Source organism: Crinia signifera, chromosome 1 (genome assembly GCF_055691185.1).
Source record: "Crinia signifera chromosome 1, ASM5569118v1, whole genome shotgun sequence".
NCBI classification, from domain to species: domain Eukaryota; kingdom Metazoa; phylum Chordata; class Amphibia; order Anura; family Myobatrachidae; genus Crinia; species Crinia signifera.
Window position 1 is genome coordinate 254,072,222 of NC_139217.1, and position 20,533 is coordinate 254,092,754.

Genomic DNA, 20,533 nt, shown 5'->3' on the forward strand with positions numbered 1-20,533 from the left:
AGGCTTCTTATATGCAGCCCACGTGACATAATGATGTCACTGCACTGAAAATGAAAAAGAGCAAAGAGGACCCAACAGCAGACAGAAGACAAAGAAGAAGAAAACAGAAAGCAGCGAGAAAGCAAAAAAGCAACATAGAACAAAGTGAACAGCAGAGCCGGGAAGGGGGGGGGGGGGTATTTTAGATGTAAATGATTAAAGTTGTATAGTGTTATATATGTTGTAGCAGAATGATTTCTCTTTACAGGATATTGTTAAACAGCTTCATGCCTTATTTTCATGTGGAAGTTTACGGGAATAGAGGCTATGTCTATATTTATCTTGGTAGTGACAACAGCAGAAACCAAATGGATCTAATATACTGTTGGTTATAGTGCCACTTTTATCAAGTGCCCACACAAATATCCTTTTTGCTGTTATCTAGTACTTGAACAAATATGGGTTTGCTTTCATGTTTAGCAACAATGCTAGCCTGCCCAATACATTATTCATATTAGTATCCCCTCTTCAGTGACCTGTCTCTTAGGATTTATGGGAACCCTATTATACAGTAATGGGCTGTGTTTGGCTCTCTTAATCTTCCCTGTACTGTTGATCACATATTTCAGTTGAATGGTAAACGCAGTGAACAAAATAGGTAGTGATACCGCTCCTAGGGGGTTCCAGTAACTGGCAAACTTTCTATACAGTACATACTGTATACATACATTACTGAAAGAATATCTATCTAGCTATTTAGGAATCTATATGGTATCTGTCTTACTGGTACCTACTCTATCTATCTATCTAGGTATAAATCTGGGTATCTATCTAAGTATATATATGGGTATATATGGGTATCTTTCTATTTATTTATCTATATATCTCTCTAGGTATATATAATGGTATATATCTAAGTATATATGGGTATCTATCTATCTAGATATATATGGGTATCTATCTAAGTATATATCTGGGTATATATAGGTATCTATCTTTCTATTTGTCTATCTCTCTATCTATGTATATATGGGTATCTATCTAAGTATATATCTGGGTATATATATATATGGTGAATATCCTTGTATCTATCTATTTATCTCTCTATCTATCTAGATATATATATGGGTATCTATCTAAGTATATATCTGGGTATATATATGGGTATATATCCTGGTATCTATCTATCTATCTATCTATCCATCCATACTGGTATTTATATTGGTGTATATACTGGTATCTATCTATTTATCTATCTCTATATCTATCTCTCTATCTATGTATATATGAGTATCTATCTAAGTATATATCTGGGTATATATATGGGTAAATATCCTTGTATCTATCTATCTATATATACTGGTATTTATCTGGGTATCTATCTTGGTGTATATCCTGGTATCTATCTATCTATCTATCTATCTATCTATCTATCTATCTATCTATCTATCTATTTATCTCTCTATCTATCTAGGTATATATATGGGTATCTATCTAAGTATATATCCGGGTATATATATGGGTATATATCCTGGTATCTATCTATCTATCTATCTATCTATCTATCTATCTATCTATCCATCCATACTGGTATCTATCTTGGTGTATATACTGGTATCTATCTATCTATTTATCTATCTATCTATCTATCTATCTATGTATATATGGGTATCTATCTAAGTATATATCTGGGTATATATATGGGTAAATATCCTTCTATCTATCTATCTATCTATCTATCTATCTATCCATCCTGGTATCTATCTTGGTGTATATCCTGGTATCTATCTATCTATCTATCTATCTATCTATCTATCTATCTATCTATCTATCTATCCATCCATCCATACTGGTATCTATCTTGGTGTATATACTGGTATCTATCTATCTATTTATCTATCTATCTATGTATATATGGGTATCTATCTAAGTATATATCTGGGTATATATATGGGTAAATATCCTTCTATCTATCTATCTATCTATCTATCTATCTATCTATCTATCTATCCATCCTGGTATCTATCTTGGTGTATATCCTGGTATCTATCTATCTATCTATCTATCTATCTATCTATCTATCTATCTATCTATCTATCTATCCATCCTGGTATCTATCTTGGTATCTATCTTGGTGTATATCCTGGTATCTATCTATCTATCTATCTATCTATCTAATACATGTACAACACACATGTATGTATGCATATGTCTATCTGATGTTAGAGACAGCGTCTGTGTTTCTGGTGTCATGCACTGTGGGAGAAAAAAGGAATGAATCATTCCCATGTCTCTGTAGTACACGGCGTACTTCATTGGTGCACGCTCCATTCTTCTTACCTCCTATTAATTTCGGAAGGACTGCCAAACTGGAATGTAATGGCCCACCTGCTCCACATGAGGAAAATATAGAGTGACAAATGCCAATTATATTGCTTTTCTATAGTAAGAATGGCTTTCTCTCCAGCCCCCTAGATACATAAAAATGACATGTATCCATGTACATTTCGCCTTGATGACTCTGAAGTCATTCTGCATTCTATAGGCATTTCCCACAGCAGCCTGATCTACTACCAACATGGTTTCTTTCTATATTCCAGCAACATGTTGTAGGCGGCCAAACAGAAAACATACACTGTTCATTAATTAACGTCTGTGTTGCTACAATTTACAGAAAAAACACTGATCCATCTAATAAAAGTAAACACATGCAAAATGAATACAAGCTGCGTTACAAGCCCTTAAAAAAGTTGTTCCGTTCAAGAATGGAAAGATGAAGTATCTATAAGACATTATCAAATGACACTGCGGGTTACAATACGGTAAATGAACCCCGTAATAAAAGGCTATTACTACTTTCTGTGAAATGCTTCATATTAAGCTGAGTAAAACACACAAATAAAATCAATTATATTTTGATGAAATCAGTTAATTTGCTGAAATATTTGAAATCACGTTGTGAAAACTGTTTTTTTTGTGCAAGCCGTATGTAACACGGTATAATAGTACGAAATTGTGCTTTTAGCTTTTTAATTAATTTTCCTCTCGTGTGCTATACTCAAATGGAAAAAAAGCTTCCAACAACAATAGTCAATCCAATTAAAAAGCCTGAACACTAATACAACCGATAAAGGTTTATCTAACACACACTGCAGTTAGTAAAATGGCAGAGCAACACACCAGAAATCCTATTAAAACATATTTGCAAAAGCATTATACCAGTAGACACGGAAGGGATTTATTAGGACAATTTAAAGTACTTAGCCCACTGTAATCCTAAATAAATAAGAGTAATGTGTTTCATCGGAGTGTGTCAGTTAATGAAAGCTCTGATCATATGAATGGATAAATAATAAGGCTCAATAATTACCTGCTTGGATGTTGTAGATCCATAATGATGATCTTCAGGAATGCATTGGAATAGCTCTTTAATATGCAGCTGCTGAGAGAGAGAGAGGAGAGGTGCACAGGGGCTAGCAGTGGTAAGGGGAACGATAGGTGGATCAGGAAAGCAGGACAAGAGGCAGGTTAGGTATCCAGGTCTATTGGGTACCAGAGAGCAGAGATGCTGCAGAAGAGCGACTTCTTAGAAGGGGTGTGTACATAAGACAGGCATACATCTCCACTGCATCCTCTGTATTCCCTCACATCAGCAGACTAGGGAAGGGGTGTCTAAGGTTAAAGGCTGCACACACAGTACCCCTGGGCATCCCCTTCCTATGTCAGGGAACATCCCATCAGGGATCAATAGGAAATGAGAAGGAGAGATACTGCTCTCTCTCTCCACAGTGCTTTAGAGGAGGTGGGGGAGAGGGGAGACAGTCTAGTGTGAGCATGCGTGGGGATTTAGCTGCACCCTTTATGATCAAGACTGGTGCTCATTCAGGTGCTGCACTGCAGGGGGTTTGTTACCACTGAAACACAATCTCTATTGCTAAAAACACGTTGTTGAATTCATAAAGACAACAACCATTGGGCATTTACTAGTCATGAAATGCGGTGAATTAACGCTTTTTGTCTCAGGGTCAAGGAGTACTGCAGGTTTAATAAGATGTGTGTTTAAAAGATAACATAGTGACTGCACGGGAGAGGAAATCAAGCATGGAAAGATGGAATATAGTAGAAGGTGGACAGGAATGGACACTGTATAATGTTGAAAGAGAATTTAAATGAATGGAAATGATGGAATTAAAAGGAATATATGGAGACAGACGGAGATAGATGAGATAAAATATTGATCAATGCAATAAAAATAAGGTGGGATACATAGGAGCCGGGCCTGTGAAATAGAGGATGATTAATTGATCAGTTAGGTTAGATGGGGAGAATGAGAATGTGAGATAAAAGCAGGGGTACAGGAAGGGTTAATGCTAGAGGTTGTGGTGAAAGGAAGGTCTGAGTTATAGATTGTGCAAATACAAGAAAAAGACAATAAGCACATCCAAATTTTTAGACACAATAGGATGGGAAAGCAGAGTACAAGAGCTGAAGGTAGAAATCAATAGCCCAGGGACAGGGGAGAGGATCATTGTGACAATAAAGAGACACTGAGACTGAGAGTGTGGAGAGCAAAGGAAACAATAAGATGTTAGGAAACGGGACTCGAATAACAGTGTATAATAGAGTATCTGAGAGCATTAACGCTGGCACTGAGAGGATGCAAGAGATTATTCATCTAGAAGGTAAAAAGTGTGAGAGCGCAGATGAAGTGTTCAGACGGTAGATGAAGTGGCAAACGAAGCTGAGGCTATAGGTCTGGGAGAGACAAAAGAGGGTTATATATATGGAGAAATATGTAGATAGAGTAAAAGAGAGCCAGATGGTGCTAAAACGGAGCTGGTAGACTGTAACTGAGCCAGAAAGGGAGACGTAAGGAGGAAAGGAAAAGTTGGAAAGGGCAGATGCATAGATGAAGATGAGGAGTAGCAACAGAACAAAGGAAATAGCTAGGAAATAGCACAGGTAGAATAACTGGCGCTGAACCCATGTAAGGCAATAGAAAATGACAGAGCATCTCAGGAATCTAAATGCTAGAGAAACTCATTTAAAATCAAGCATACATTCATTTGATTTTTCGAAACGCAAGTGGTCGAGCACAAACATTAATAATGGTACAGAATTAATGAAACAAACTATGTCCCATGTACAAAAAAATTGAAAGCTCATTACAGTGTATCTTAATGGCCAGCAAAACACGTGTCCTGTTTCAGGATGAACTTTAAAATACTTTCAAATCTGGAAAGTATTCACAGCACTTCACTTTTTCTACAATTTGTGGGGGGGAATTATTTATTCCATTTTGGAATAAATCTGTAACATAACAAAATGTGAAAAAAATTGAAGCGCTGTGAATACTTTTCGGATGCACTGTAGGAACTGGGGTGCAGAAAACTTGCAGCAAGTGAACTGGCTGTAACAAAAGCTGGAGAGCATACAAGATTGAGTGTCTGCAGGCCACAGTGATGCATGGTGGAGTTCCTTGCAAATTTCAGGATGAATGGTATGTGAGTGAGCATAGAAGAATTCATGCAGTGTTGAAGGCAATGAGTGGTCACAGCAAATATTGTTTCGAATAAGATCTCTCTCTTATGTTCGTTCACTTTGTTCTTACTTTTGGGTACACAAAATTTTTGGCCTTCCCACATCCATTTCTGTCAGATATTTCGGGGGAAATTTACTAAAGGAAATTTGTAAAAAATAGGTGTATTTGTATCCAGAAATACACTTATTTTTGACATTTACTATCCCGAAAATACAGCAATTCGTATTCGTATTGATAGCACATCAATACGACTACGAATTGCCGTATTTTCAGGATAGTAAATGTAAAAAATAAGTGTATTTCTGGATACAAATACACCTATTTTTTTTACAAATTTCCTTTAGTAAATTTCCCCCGAAGGGCATTGAATTATGGTCATTTCTGTCAGTTATTATAGTTCATTAAGGTTTTTAAACAAATCCATTCAGTGGAAGCCAAGAATAGGCTTCCTGTGGCAAAGTTCTGCCCTACATATACCAACGGGAGGTCCGACTGGGACCCCAACACCCTAGTATCAGGGCCGGATTTGTCACTAGGCCTGTGAGGCACGGGCATAGGGGCGGCACCTGTCATGGGCGGCAGCCGCCAGGCACCTTCTGCCAATCAGCCTAGCTAGATCAGCTGGTGTGTGCAGTAGCCAAGGTAACGGCTAAACCCTCATAGCCTGCTCGCGCACCTCTGCAGTGTTGCCTCCTGGATGCTCCCTCTCATCAGTCTCCTCCAGTGTGGGGAAGGGGCAGCGTCACTTCTTATTTTTTTTTTTTGGGGGGGGGGGGAGGTGCTTACATGTATATGGGGGGGGGGGGGCAAATATTTTGTGCCTATGGGGTGGTCTGACCCCTAAATGCGCCCCTGCCTAGTATGTCTTCTGGGATCCAATATTACCACTTTGTGGAGTTTCTACAAAATCCATCCAGTGGCAGGCCCATCACATGCTCCCCAGGTTGAAGTTCTGGCCAGGGTACACTGGGACCCCAACCCCATAGTATGTCATAGTATTTGTGGTCAACCCCCTAGTTTGTCTTCTGGGATCCATTGTTACCACCTTGTGAAAGTCCCAAGTCAATGTTCAGCCCAGCAGATTTGAATGAAATAAGAATTTTTCTTCATATAACACCTTTCTGAGGTGGTGTAACATAATTGTTTTTTTGTACATTTCTTTCATGTTTTTCTGCTACGTGGATAGCATAAAATGTTAGTACTGTAGAGAACAATGGCTTTCTTTCTATAGTGCAATATTGTAGTAGCGGCGTGGTAACAAAGAAGACTATTCTGTCTTGTCTGATAACCCTTTGCTGAACAGTGGGAATACTTAAATTACAGGATGCAGAATTGCTGGTTACCTTATAATTCTAGTAGAAATGTGCTTGCAGAATAGAGCCATAGAAGTAAGCAAGGAAACGGGGTAAGAAGAAGAAAAGGAAAGATAAGGATTACAAGTAGCAAATAACTTGTTAATGCAAAATGCTATATTAGGGCACAACTTGCTTGCTTATCTTTTGCTCTGTTTCATCCTCTAGAAAAGGGTTAAATATCTGTTACTATAGCTGACTTCTTGTGTTATGTGGGACTCAGATGTAATGGAGCCAGCTGTCACACAATCCTGACTGATCAAGTGTCTTCCCCATTGCCAAGGAGATACAAAGCTAGATGTTGCCTTTGAGTACACTACATTATTTGGAATAATTATGGAGCATATTAATGCAGACACTAACATTTACTTAAGAGGAGATTTAACAAACCTTTTAAAGAGATAAAGTGGAGAAATTAGCTTCTACTGTAGTTCTCATTTATCTAGTACTGCCTATACATGACAGACGTCGTTGTTATGGGCATCTTTTAAAGGAGTGTGCATATGGGCTTGAGCTGGGTGATTTGGACTAACGCGATTTAGGCTTATTCAAAATCAAGATGAAGTTAGCTGTAGGAGATATACGGCTGCCATCCCCAGCCATGTAAACTAAATATACTGTGTGGGGAGGCCCCATACACTGAGAGGATTTGGTCCAATTCACGCCGATTGCGACCAATCGGGCCGTTAATCAGACCAAATTGGCTGTCCCTGACATGCTGTCAGGTCCGATGTGCTGTCCCATGCACACTGGACCGGAGCAGTTGGTTGGACCTGCTGGCCGTCCGACCACCCGTTCTGGGACCTCCGTCCTGGCGGCGAAGCAGGCAGGAAGCAGGGACACATGCTCGCAGGGTATCGGGTGTCCGTACACTGCTGCGAGACATCGCAGCAGTCTATGGGCACCTTAAGTCAAAATTGCCTTGTGTGCACAGTCTATTTGGCTAGGTGATAGTGATGTCACGGGGCAGTGCATCACTATCGCCCACGGGATACGGTTGTATAGTCGACAGCACTTAAGTCGACAGGCATTAGGTCGACACCGTTGGGTCAACAGGCGGCAAGGTCGACAGGGTTCTAGGTCGACATGGGTGAAGGTCGACAGGTGGATAGGTTGACATGGGACAAGGTCGACATGGGTTTAGGTCAACATGTGCCGACAGGCGGTATTTCATGCCCTACCATCCACTAGGGCGTGCCCGAAGCATTGCGAGCGATGCGAGGGGCTGCGTTCATTTCCAACTGTGTCTATGTCGATTGTGTCGACATTCGGGTAAAAAAACTGTAGAAAAAAACCATGTCGACCTAACGACCTGCCAACCTAACCCATGTTGACATAACGAATGTGTCGAGCTAAACCCATGTCGACCTTGTCCAAAGTCAACCTAGACACCTGTCGACCTTCACCCATGTCGACCTTGAACCCTGTTGACCTTACCACCTGTCGACCCAACGGTGTCGACCTAATAACTGTCGACCTAAGTGTGTTCCATAAAACTATCCACACCCATCGCCCACAGTATAAGCACGGTGTAATTTTAGCTAACCTTCTAGGCGATTTTGACTATATAGTCAAAATCTCCTGGCCAAATCGTACCGTATGCACTTGGCTTAAGGCCCCCATACATAGAGCCGACTTGTCCTAAGGACATGTCGGACCCTATTCTCCTCCGAGCCGCCCGGCAGCTCCCCGGGAGGCTCACATACGATTAGGACTTTGATGTGCCATTTTTTACATGTGATAAATCGCATGTGATTTATCACATGTAAAAAAAAAATAACAACAGGGAGCTGCAATGCGGTGAGGAGCAGTGGGGGTGGGGGGCTGGGGAGGAAGCAGTGGGACAGCTGAGCGGCGCGTTACCAGATCAGTGCTGGGGCAGGCGGCGGTGACCATCAGTCTCACTCGCCACTGTCCAGCGCTGTGGCGGGCGGGCAGACGCGGCTATTACATCTTTAAAATAACGTGTCAAATGACTGCCCGGCTAATGATTGGCTGAGATAGAGCACTCTCAGCCAATCAGTGGCCTTCCTCCGCGGCCGCTGATTGGCTGAGAGTGCTCTATCTCAGCCAATCAAAAGCCGGAGAGTCATTTGACACATTATTTTATAATGGACATGGACAGTAGAGACTGGAGAGTGAGACTGATGGTCACCGCCCAGCACTGATCTGGTAACACGCTGCTCAGCTGTCCCACTGCTTCCTCCCCAGCCGCCCGCCCCCACTGCTCCTCACCGCCCAGAGTCCGACTGACCTACATCGTATGTCCCGCCGGTCCAACCCCTGGGGCCGGGTCCGATACGCACGGGACCGCGCATCGGACCCGACCCCATGTCACGAAGAACCGATTTGGTACGATTTATCGGTCCGATTGATCGCAATCGGCCGAAATCGGTCCAAATCGGCTTGATGTATGCCCACCTTTACAGTTTAACTATCTTGATGGCTTGTTACATCTCTCCCTAAAACTGGGTACACATTTGAATGAAGGGCGATGTAGGTGATATGTCGTTATGACATGACATGTTGTGCTAACATTACTCCAGTGTGTACCATGTTTACATTTTAGCATGCAGGTGGATTATATAACAAAGATGTCTCCTTTGCAGATGTGTATATATTTTGCAGAAGCATCATGTCTGTCAGTATTAACCCTTTGAGCGCCAAGCAAATTTGTCAAAATTGGTGTGAAAATTGGCAAGCAAACATTTGTATTCATCATAATGACCTGTAATGTTTACCTTATATATTTTTAGCCGGTAATTTTGAAAACTCTCGCAGAGATATTGGCACTCAAAGGGTTAACACAGTACAAAGATGACAACAAATATCCACAGAAACACATGTTCATCAACATTGGACATCCACTAGTTGAAGCATCTACTTTTTGTTATTATACAGTATGTCCAGCTAATAATGCACAATGTAGAAACTGTAGCTAGAGAAGAGTTATGGTATAAAGGGTCAATATTGTTTAGGTTAACAGTCAATCGGTCCACACCAAATGGTCGACATCCACTAGGTCGACACCGACAAAAGGTCGACACAAGCAAATTGTCAAAATGGACATGGGTGACATATGAAAAGGTCGACATTAGTTTATCTTTTGTTTGTATCAATTTGTAGATTTGATTACATGGACCCCAAATTAGTGTACCATTTCCCCTTGCATGGCTTGGACAAGGTGCCTCTTTCCGCTACTGCTGCATTCCGTACATTTTAAAATTCTGAGTTGGCTGCTAAAGTACAAAAAAGGGTACTTGTTTCCTAGCACGGCGCCCATCGGGTCCCATCGCATACCTTAACTTAAGGTATGCGATGGGACCCGACGGACCCGATTTTCGGGCTTTTTTTGAGGTTTCCAGACAAATGTAAAATCAGGTCCATCGCATGCAATGCGACCGACGCGACCGCCCGATTTTACATTGTAAGCATTGTATGTAATGTTAAATTCCTATGTAAAATTGGGTCCATTGTATGCCATTATAATGGCATACAATGCGACCAATGCGATGGACCCGATTTTACATAGGAACCAATGTTTAATGGCCCCCCATACCCAATTTTTGATTGTATATCCACTCTGATGGGTAATTTCTATGTCAAATGCCCCCCCCCCCATTGTTAACGCCACCCGAAGGATGGGGAGCGCAGTACGCATCCTCCGACCTTTTCATACCCCCACTGTCCACGTCGGCGTGTTGATCTTATATAGTGTGGCGAGCGCAGCGAGCCACCGAGCCCGAAGTGTGGCGAGCACAGCGAGCCCCGCGAGGGGACGTGTAATACGTCTGAAGTAATGCGCATCCCCTCGCTGCGCTCGCCACACTATATAAAATCAACTCCATGCTGACGTGGATAGTGGGGTGTGGAAGTCTAGTTGCACACACGCCATTTTAGGATAGTATGGCCGCCATTTTGGTTCGCAGAGTTGCGCAAATAAAGTTTCCATACCCGAGTATGCGTGACAAAGTGGACCAGAAGAGTAGCCATACTATCACACATAAATTCATAATAACATACTGACACTAAATAAAATATAGTTAAAGGTTTAGAACGCCACACATAGCTTAGTTAGCCCTGCATACATCTGACTGTATCATGTTTAGTACCGTTCCGTTCCGTTCATTGTGCGAAGTATTCCGGTCATTGCGAATATTTCGCAATATACACGGCTCGATAGTTATGGACATAATCCATATTCCAGGGACAGTTTCTGTTGAAAGTATGTAACAAAGGAATCTGGATGAAACTGGTTCTTATCACTGCTGACGCCGAAACCATCAAACAAAGGACTCTTAAAGTTCACCCCCCTGCACCTAGTCAAACCAGTTGTATCATCTAACCCCCAATCACAGTGGACCTGACATACGATCTCTGACCAATGGGAATGGCCTTTGACCTCCCCCTTCTGACCCTATAAGATAGGTGACCCAGGGCTGCCCGGTCACTTCGGCAGATCTACCTTTCCCTGACTTTCTACCGGACTATAGTTCAGCCCTGAACGATAGTGAGCTCTGACCGGACTGCGCTTCGCATATTTGATGAGACGGGTAACGGTTGCATTCACGGTATTTATTCTTATTATATTGTTGGCTGGTTGTGTCTTGTATCTGTATTCTTTCCCCCTAGCAGAGCCTGTTTATTATTCATTGTTAGTATATTGTATCACTTGTTATACCTGTTTATTCTTATTTCTGTAACCCCCTTTTGTCCATTAGGGACTTAAATACAACCTTTTTACGGAGTTCTTATCTCCTTATTTCTATACAGTGGTCGTGTCTGTTTATTCGCATAATAGCGATAAGGTATATTACGGACACTGTCCTTTAAGGTATATTCGCAGATTAGAGACAAAGTACTGCGAAGGAATCTCTTATTAAGATATTGGTTCTCGGTGTATAAAAAACAATAAAAGGTACACTACGCTGCGCTACGTTTTGTTCGCACGTAGTTAGGTATAAAGGGTACGCAGGTTGCGGACTTATTACGTAACCTGCGCTTTTCACTTATTGTCTCTCCGGTCATATTTAATCACCATTAACAATTGAGGGCTCGTCCGTCCGCTCCACATTCCAGAACTCAGTACCAGGCGTGCGACCCGACCTATACCAGCAAAAGGGTGGAAGTATTATCCATTGCTGGATAGGCCGGGTCCGCGGCGGTGCGGGGTTTGGGAAGTGCTAGCGTTGAACCCGGAGTACAATAAGTGAAAGCCACGTGTTTAAAGCATATATTACGTGTTTAGTAAACTGTACTTCTGCCTGCCACAAGTAGTTTAACGGGGTATAGTGTCTTGAGTTGCTTGTTCATTACAGTATATGTACCACGTGCGATAAGGTTCGCACACGTGGAGTCTGTGTTTATTATAGTACATAGAGGATCCCCTCTGTGCAAAACTATAACTTTTATTGTTAGTTACTGCAAAACCAGGGACTCCGCCACGTGGCGACAAGTCCTGGGCCTTTTACAGTAACGTAAAGCGTCTATTGTGTATTACGCAAGGTGCGCGCGCACGTGCCCACATCGGGAAAGTTTCGCATCTTTGTACGTGATTTACGGATTAAGTGCGGGATTTATTTCGCATCTTGATACGTAACTTTCGGACGGAGTTAAGGGATTTATTCCACATTTAGGCGCAATTACTGCGTATAGCGAAACCCGAGCGCAACCTTGCAAATACACTATAGAACACGTGGGTGGCCGATTCATCGGCGGCCTGTGAACAACGCACGTACCCACGTGGCTGTTCATTGGTACTGCACATGCAGCACACATAGGAACTCAAAGGTGAACAGTATTAAACCACTAGTTTTATTTAAACAGTATAGTAATATACTGCGAATAAGGCGGTGATTAATAAAAGAAAATAAGTTTTTTTTCTTTTTGTTCATTTTTTTTAAAACAAGCAACTCAAGCATTATTTTAATAGATTCCTATAGCGTATTATAAGGGATTTATACCTGCATAAGTATCTAGTGAAAAGCTACCGGCCTGGGAAGATTTTCTGTACAGAAATATTTAAAAAATAAGCATAAGACCAAGGTGTAACTAGCGCCCAGTGTGAAAAATAACTGAGGCGAACGGGTGTGTGACGGCACGACTCAAGCGCAGTGTAGTCCAGTGTAGGACAGTCCAGTTAGGACCGGGTTCACGTGCCGACGTGCCCATAGGAACTGCCCCTTCAGTGGAATTGATTCCGCTAGGAGGGTACAAGAAGATACATCGGAACGCACTTGTTCCCGATTAGCTACTTTAGAAATCCAATTTTTGGGGGTACAGGAAAACAAGTTTGTTGTACCCTGGAAAAATTGTGCCGCACCAAGCAAGTTGGCTAGAAGTTCGCTGCTAGTTGAAAGACTTGGTGATTGAGTATCATACCTCGTATCCTTCGCACCTGCTTGACTGTGGGATGTTCTAGGAAGCTGTAGAAGTGAGTGTTTGGGGAGCTCTCAGACAATTAATAACCCACCGATATCTATTAAGCTGTGAACGTTTATTCCTGTAATTATGGGTAATAACGGGTCACGCTGTGATAACGTGCATGTTAGGGAGGAAGCAAGCCGGCCAAAAGGATCGGCTGCTTTTATTATGTGCAGGAAGCACGGTGAACTCGCAGTTGTTTACCAAAATAAATGGAGAAAAATGACACAAGGCAGCAAGTTAGAATTTCCCAGTGTTGGTAGCTTCGATCCAGAAATCTTATCAGCAGTAAAAGATGAAATATGCCTACTCTCCAATCGTAAGAAGAGAGTGAAGCACATAGATATTCTTAAATTGTGGCAGAAGGAAGGACAGGAACAATGGGGAACCAGAGGTCTGGCAATACTTGACGCAATCAGCCACAATAAAAATGCAACCGTTGCCACAATAGAATCAGCTCCCCCACCCCCATATGTGCCGAAGGGGTTAATGACTCATAAGAAAGACATGAGTAATAATGTATCCATTGCTAACTTGTACCCTGTTTTTACCCCCTATAAGCAAGATACAGATCCACAAGGGAGATTCCTGACATCAGCCATCCCTTGCGAAGCTAGCGGAAAGGAGAGAGAGGCTGAGACAGCCCAAGCTGCTGCTGCCGTTCTGGTCGAGGAGATGGCTGATGCCAGGAACACGATTGGAGACACAGGTAAGTACACACCACACAGCACAGAGATAGTTGCTCCTGGGATGTTGTCCAATGGTGCAGGGGGGATACAGATCCGCCCTCTGCACACAGTGGAACCTCCTTGTGGACGGGGAGACGGGGATGAGGTAATGCCTGTAAAGGATAGTGACATGCACAATACATGGACACGATTGGAACGTCATTCAATCATCAAAAATTTCCCTGATCCCAGCAAAGATCTGACAAAGTGTCAGAAATTTGTAAGGGAGCGAGGAAATTCAGATGAGCCCACCAATAAGGATTGGCGATACATGTTGAGAGCTTGCCTCCCTTCACACATAGATGTCCAGAAGTTCATTCGAGACAGTGGTGTGGAGGGCGATAAGATTTTAACTGAACAGGGCAACCAGGAAAATATACGCCTAATAAATATACAATTGGGTGTATATTTCCCAGCGACGGTTGAAAATACCCTAGGGTTCACCATCACACAGAAAGATGGTGAGTCCACCAGCGGATATTTCAACCGTGCTTTACAGGCGTTGCCAGAACACTCTGGTATCCCCAGCCCCAGGGACAGCATACATCTTAAGGGAGGGATTGTCTCTGTGCTGATACAAGGTCTTAGGGAAAATCTGAGAACCAACACAGAAACCATTCACCCCAACTGCAGACAGATGTCAATACACACTTTAAAGAAATCTGCTGTTGATCTGGACAAACGATTTATGACAGAAAGACAAAACCAAATGGTATGTTTCAAATGTGGAAACAAAGGACACATAGCCAGACATTGCAGGGTAAGTAACCATAGGAAACATAACACATATGTAAGTAACTGGGAGACACAATGGGAGAAGACAAGTAGGTCTCAACACATAGCCATAGCCCCACCTAGTAGCCAACGCCGCCCTAAGCATGACACATATATGCAAACAGGGAGTAGGACACACATACACCCCACATCCAGGGAACATAAGACAATATCTGAGGGAGGAGCCTCAGATATGGGTAAGTGGAATAGTTTAAATATAAAGTTTTTTTTGTATCAAACCCGTTAACAACATTCCCTCCTGGTCTAGGTTGTGCCAAGCAATTAGTAGCAGCAATTGGGGTAACAGGAAAAATACAGCATTACCCACTGACGAAACCAGCAGATGTTACAAGCGGGCCTCTGCTTACCAAACACTCTTTTCTGTTGGCTGCAGCGGCCCCTACTAACCTCCTGGGTAGAGATTTACTATGTAAAATGGGATGTGTCATCTATTGCACCCCTGATGGGGTATTTCTAGACACTCCTAGAAATCTTACACAAGAAGTGCAAGATATGCTGGACAGTCCTCAGAGGCTAATGTTGTATTCCACTGTTATAGAGTCAAATCCATCTAAGGTAGCTAAAAACTACAGCACAAATACCTAGTTCCCTTTGAACTAAAGATGGGAAGGACACAGAATCAATGGCAACCATAGCTTCAATAGAAACCCTGTTAAAAACAGAAAGTATAGCGCCCCAAAGTACAGCTTCACCATTTGAAATCTGAGGTTGAGCTGGAAAAATACCCAGTGAAATAACAAGGTTCCCAAAAGAGAACTTTTAGCAAAATACCCCTAGACACAGCCCATAGTCACAAACACACTGGGAAAGAGAAAGAGGGAGGGCTTACAAATCAGAACAGGAGTTGAAAAGGGTAAGAACCAAATAGTTGAGAGCCAATTCCCCCATAGTGCCAAATCCTGGTGTCATCCAAATAAAAGAGAAATTTCCTGTTTAAAAATAACTGTACACCCTACTGTCATTAATTTTTTTTTTTTTGTTTCTCTCTCTCTCTTTTCCCAATTTTTTTCTCCTTTCCCTACTCTTCTGTTCCAGAAACCTCAGAGAGCCGCCAAGCCCCTCCCCCGGGTCGTGCAAAAAATCGCACACTGTCCTCACGGCCCACCAATGGGTAAATACCAATACAATGGGTTAATTATCTATTGTTATGTCCTTTCCTCATCCAAAACACCAGCAGATGGCGATAGACAACTTCTGGTGTATCCTCCTGAGGCAGGACATAAGGTATCTCAGGATGGATTGCGGTTGCGCCTGAACAAGGAGGGGGGAGGGGAAAATCTGGGACACATTAGTAACCATAAACCCACAAATCATAGAAAAATAGTTCGAAGAATCTGTCGCACTCCCAGCAGAGAAATACAATTGTGAATATGCGGTACCCCATAAAGCGAGTAGTCACAATATATATTTTTCAGTAAATCTTGAACAAAGTCCCAATAACTTTAAGCATTACTCCTAATGTTACCCAGGGCAACCACAGCCACCATCTTGTGAAAAGCAGTCCAAGTAATGCACAAAGCATTCCCCTTCTACAAAGAATGAATAGGGTTGTAAAATGCATTTACATATAAATAGGTGCAATCACAATACCCATGTCTTCACAGACAGATGTGGATAATAAAGAAGGAGAAACAGGCCTGATTACAGCCTTTGACATGGGTATGACTGACACAAGAGATCATGTGATTTAGAATATTAGACCTGCTGAGGGGGCGACAGATATAGTGACGTAAGAAACCTGGTGATGCCAGCCTGACCAATGTCGTACTACAGTGTACAATTAAACCCTATTATTTGAGCACTTCCTACTTGTCTACACAGTGTAGTTGCCATAGCACTACCGGTAAACAAAACTGAGAATGTGGTGTTGGGGTGTGTTTTAACTGTTTATGCTCCTCATATAGTCTGGACATTCCTAAAATTCTGCTTAAACATGTGAAAAAATATTCATCAGCCAAGTCCACTAAATGGGAACTTGCATTGATGTTACCAGTAAAACGGGTAATATTGTAATCCCAGCAACACTCCTACCAGGTGTGCCCTCCAAGGCACAAAGGGTGGAGTGGTGCTGAGGTTGCTGGAATGGTGGAGTTTAGGGGGGAGCCGAGACGAATATGATTGCATGACATGTTTGAATCAGACCTTTGCAGCATGCCCCCAAAGGGTGGTAACAACCCATTGGAAGAGGAAAATCATTTTTCTTTCCACAACACAGAGAGGGGAAAATTGTACACTGGCTATACCGTAATAGATGGAAAAGGCATAGTAGAGGCTGAACCCATTGGACGTCTCACTCAGCAACAGCAGTCTCATTAGTAGTACTGCGGGCTGAGAGAAAAAAACAGCCAATATTCATGCCGACTCCAAGTACGTTTGTTGGGGTAATACAGAAGATCTTAGGCCCTATGGCGCCTCAGATGTTTTGTTTCAGTAACTGGCACTCCAGTGGCGCAAGCGTTGTAAGTTTAAAAGATTTCTGACAGTCACACAGCTGCCGGACAGAGTGGCTGTTATCAAGTGTAAAGCCCACATCTTCGATGAGGATTCAGTGTCACTTGATAATGAACATGCTGGCAAGGCAGCTGGGTGAGCCATGCGCTCTGCGGATAATGTTTGTGTTCCCCCTGTAAATGTCAGTATATTCACATAGAAATACAAGATTTGCGTCCCCTGCAGGAGAAGCAGTCTGGAAGCCGAAGGGATGTGGACAGGAATAGAAAGATGGACAAGGAAAACCAGTGACTCTAAGAACATGCCAAACTGTCAGGACAGAGATAGCCCATGGCCTGACTTGTCTTGACAGGGAAGGTATGTGGAAAAATTAGTCCGAAATTACTAGTGTGCCCACAGACAGGTAAGATGACAGGATCATGCCTTACTTGTCTGGGGGAAAGAAACTGCAACGGCTGTTCCCACAGAGCCATCTCCACATCCCTCCTCCAGCAGGATCCTCTGCAGGTAATACAAAATTGGCTTTGTACAGTCCACTCTAGAAGCATTTAAGTTATTTATTTATTTTTTATATATATATATATATATATATATATATGTTGACGTTTGTGTGTATAGATATGGCAGCCCAGAAGCACCCTTGAGTATGCAAATATATATATGAAAGGTTTAAGTCATGTGTGAACCTTCAGGGACTGATGGTACACCCCATAATCTCTTTTTGTAGTAGTAGAATCACTCTCAGAACTCCACCTCATTGGTCCCCATCGAAACATTGCTTGGCCGGCAGCCACAGGTTATGGTAATCCCACAAGGAGATCCTAGACCACAAATGCAAGTGATGTATCCACACCTGGAAAACTGCAGCAAAAGGACTTTGTTGACACCTGTTGTGAACTGTCATAACCATGAACCAGGAGATGTTGTTGTTGTTTCCCCTGCTTTGCCATATACAGGTTGCTTGATAGACCTTTGGAAAGGACCACCCCAGATCTTGTTGACCAGCACTACCTCAATAACAAAGTCGCAGAGAGAGAGATTCGGGTACGTTCGTCCTACTGCCAAAGGAACAAAAAAACCAAAAGGTCCTTACACTCGAGGGCGAAAGAAAGAAATCGCTAAGAGGCACCATTTCGGGAGGACTGGAGAGCAGCTAAGGTCAAGCAACCTGTACAAGCTACAAAAGGGACTGTGACACACCCCACTGGTAACAGGTTGGAAGGATCACTAACAAAATTTTTTCCTTTCTCAGTTTTCTTTATTGTTGTGGGTCCTATTCTTGTTTCCCCCCCACACTATCCGTTATCTTCAAAATCAAGGATACCGCCGCCGCACTGCTGCCAGGCATTGGACGGACGATACAGAGTTCTGAGAGTGTGTTACCCATCCCAGTTTAGGTCAAGGTAGAATCTATAAACTTGACACATTACCCAGGACCGGATGTTTGATAGTGATAATACCATCATACTTAAAAGCATACAAAAAAGAGAGACAACAAAGAGTTCAAGGGTCTGTTGTCACAAACAATACCTACCAAAGGATGCCATATCTGAAAAACGTGTATATGTTGTAACCACCCCTGTTTTTATTTTTATCCCAAAACTGTACATTATCCTTTGTGACCCTGAGTAGATTGTTCGATAAATGCGGCCCATCGTTTATCCGTGATCCTGGATCGGCCAAGAGCAGATGGTTTACTCCCCTTATATGTTTATTTCATGGATCCCAATTTCTTTGTTAGGATTATGAATTTCTGTATTGCTGTGTAAAATGTTTTGTATTGTAACAGTTTTATATTTACTGTTAAAGGGTGGACTGTGGAAGTCTAGTTGCACACACGCCATTTTAGGATAGTATGGCCGCCATTTTGGTTCGCAGAGTTGCGCAAATAAAGTTTCCATACCCGAGTATGCGTGACAAAGTGGACCAGAAGAGTAGCCATACTATCACACATAAATTCATAATAACATACTGACACTAAATAAAATATAGTTAAAGGTTTAGAACGCCACACATAGCTTAGTTAGCCCTGCATACATCTGATTGTATCATGTTTAGTACCGTTCCGTTCCGTTCATTGTGCGAAGTATTCCGGTCATTGCGAATATTTCGCAATATACACGGCTCGATAGTTATGGACATAATCCATATTCCAGGGACAGTTTCTGTTGAAAGTATGTAACAAAGGAATCTGGATGAAACTGGTTCTTATCACTGCTGACGCCGAAACCATCAAACAAAGGACTCTTAAAGTTCACCCCCCTGCACCTAGTCAAACCAGTTGTATCATCTAACCCCCCAATCACAGTGGACCTGACATACGATCTCTGACCAATGGGAATGGCCTTTGACCTCCCCCTTCTGACCCTATAAGATAGGTGACCCAGGGCTGCCCGGTCACTTCGGCACATCTACCTTTCCCTGACTTTCTACCGGACTATAGTTCAGCCCTGAACGATAGTGAGCTCTGACCGGACTGCGCTTCGCATATTTGATGAGACGGGTAACGGTTGCATTCACGGTATTTATTCTTATTATATTGTTGGCTGGTTGTGTCTTGTATCTGTATTCTTTCCCCCTAGCAGAGCCTGTTTATTATTCATTGTTAGTATATTGTATCACTTGTTATACCTGTTTATTCTTATTTCTGTAACCCCCTTTTGTCCATTAGGGACTTAAATACAACCTTTTTACGGAGTTCTTATCTCCTTATTTCTATACAGTGGTCGTGTCTGTTTATTCGCATAATAGCGATAAGGTATATTACGGACACTGTCCTTTAAGGTATATTCGCAGATTAGAGACAAAGTACTGCGAAGGAATCTCTTATTAAGGTATTGGTTCTCGGTGTATAAAAAACAATAAAAGGTACACTACGCTGCGCTACGTTTTGTTCGCACGTAGTTAGGTATAAAGGGTACGCAGGTTGCGGACTTATTACGTAACCTGCGCTTTTCACTTATTGTCTCTCCGGTCATATTTAATCACCATTAACAATTGAGGGCTCGTCCGTCCGCTCCACATTCCAGAACTCAGTACCAGGCGTGCGACCCGACCTATACCAGCAAAAGGGTGGAAGTATTATCCATTGCTGGATAGGCCGGGTCCGCGGCGGTGCGGGGTTTGGGAAGTGCTAGCGTTGAACCCGGAGTACAATAAGTGAAAGCCACGTGTTTAAAGCATATATTACGTGTTTAGTAAACTGTACTTCTGCCTGCCACAAGTAGTTTAACGGGGTATAGTGTCTTGAGTTGCTTGTTCAT

General features: G+C 42.3%; 1 protein-coding gene across 3 annotated transcripts in view; it reads right to left on the reverse strand.

Moving 5' to 3' along the window:
- Nucleotides 1-3,783, reverse strand: part of NCAN (neurocan) — a 194,736-nt gene extending 190,953 nt beyond the window's left edge. For 2 of the 3 annotated variants that reach the window (XM_083180322.1, XM_083180306.1), the window contains exon 1: nt 3,350-3,783. In XM_083180322.1, the coding sequence (XP_083036448.1) occupies nt 3,350-3,372 (23 nt within the window). In that variant the 5' untranslated portion in view covers nt 3,373-3,783. The remainder of the gene's footprint in view (nt 1-3,349) is intronic. The other variant, XM_083180315.1, reaches the window with a different exon arrangement.
- Between the last annotated feature and the right edge of the window lie 16,750 nt (nt 3,784-20,533).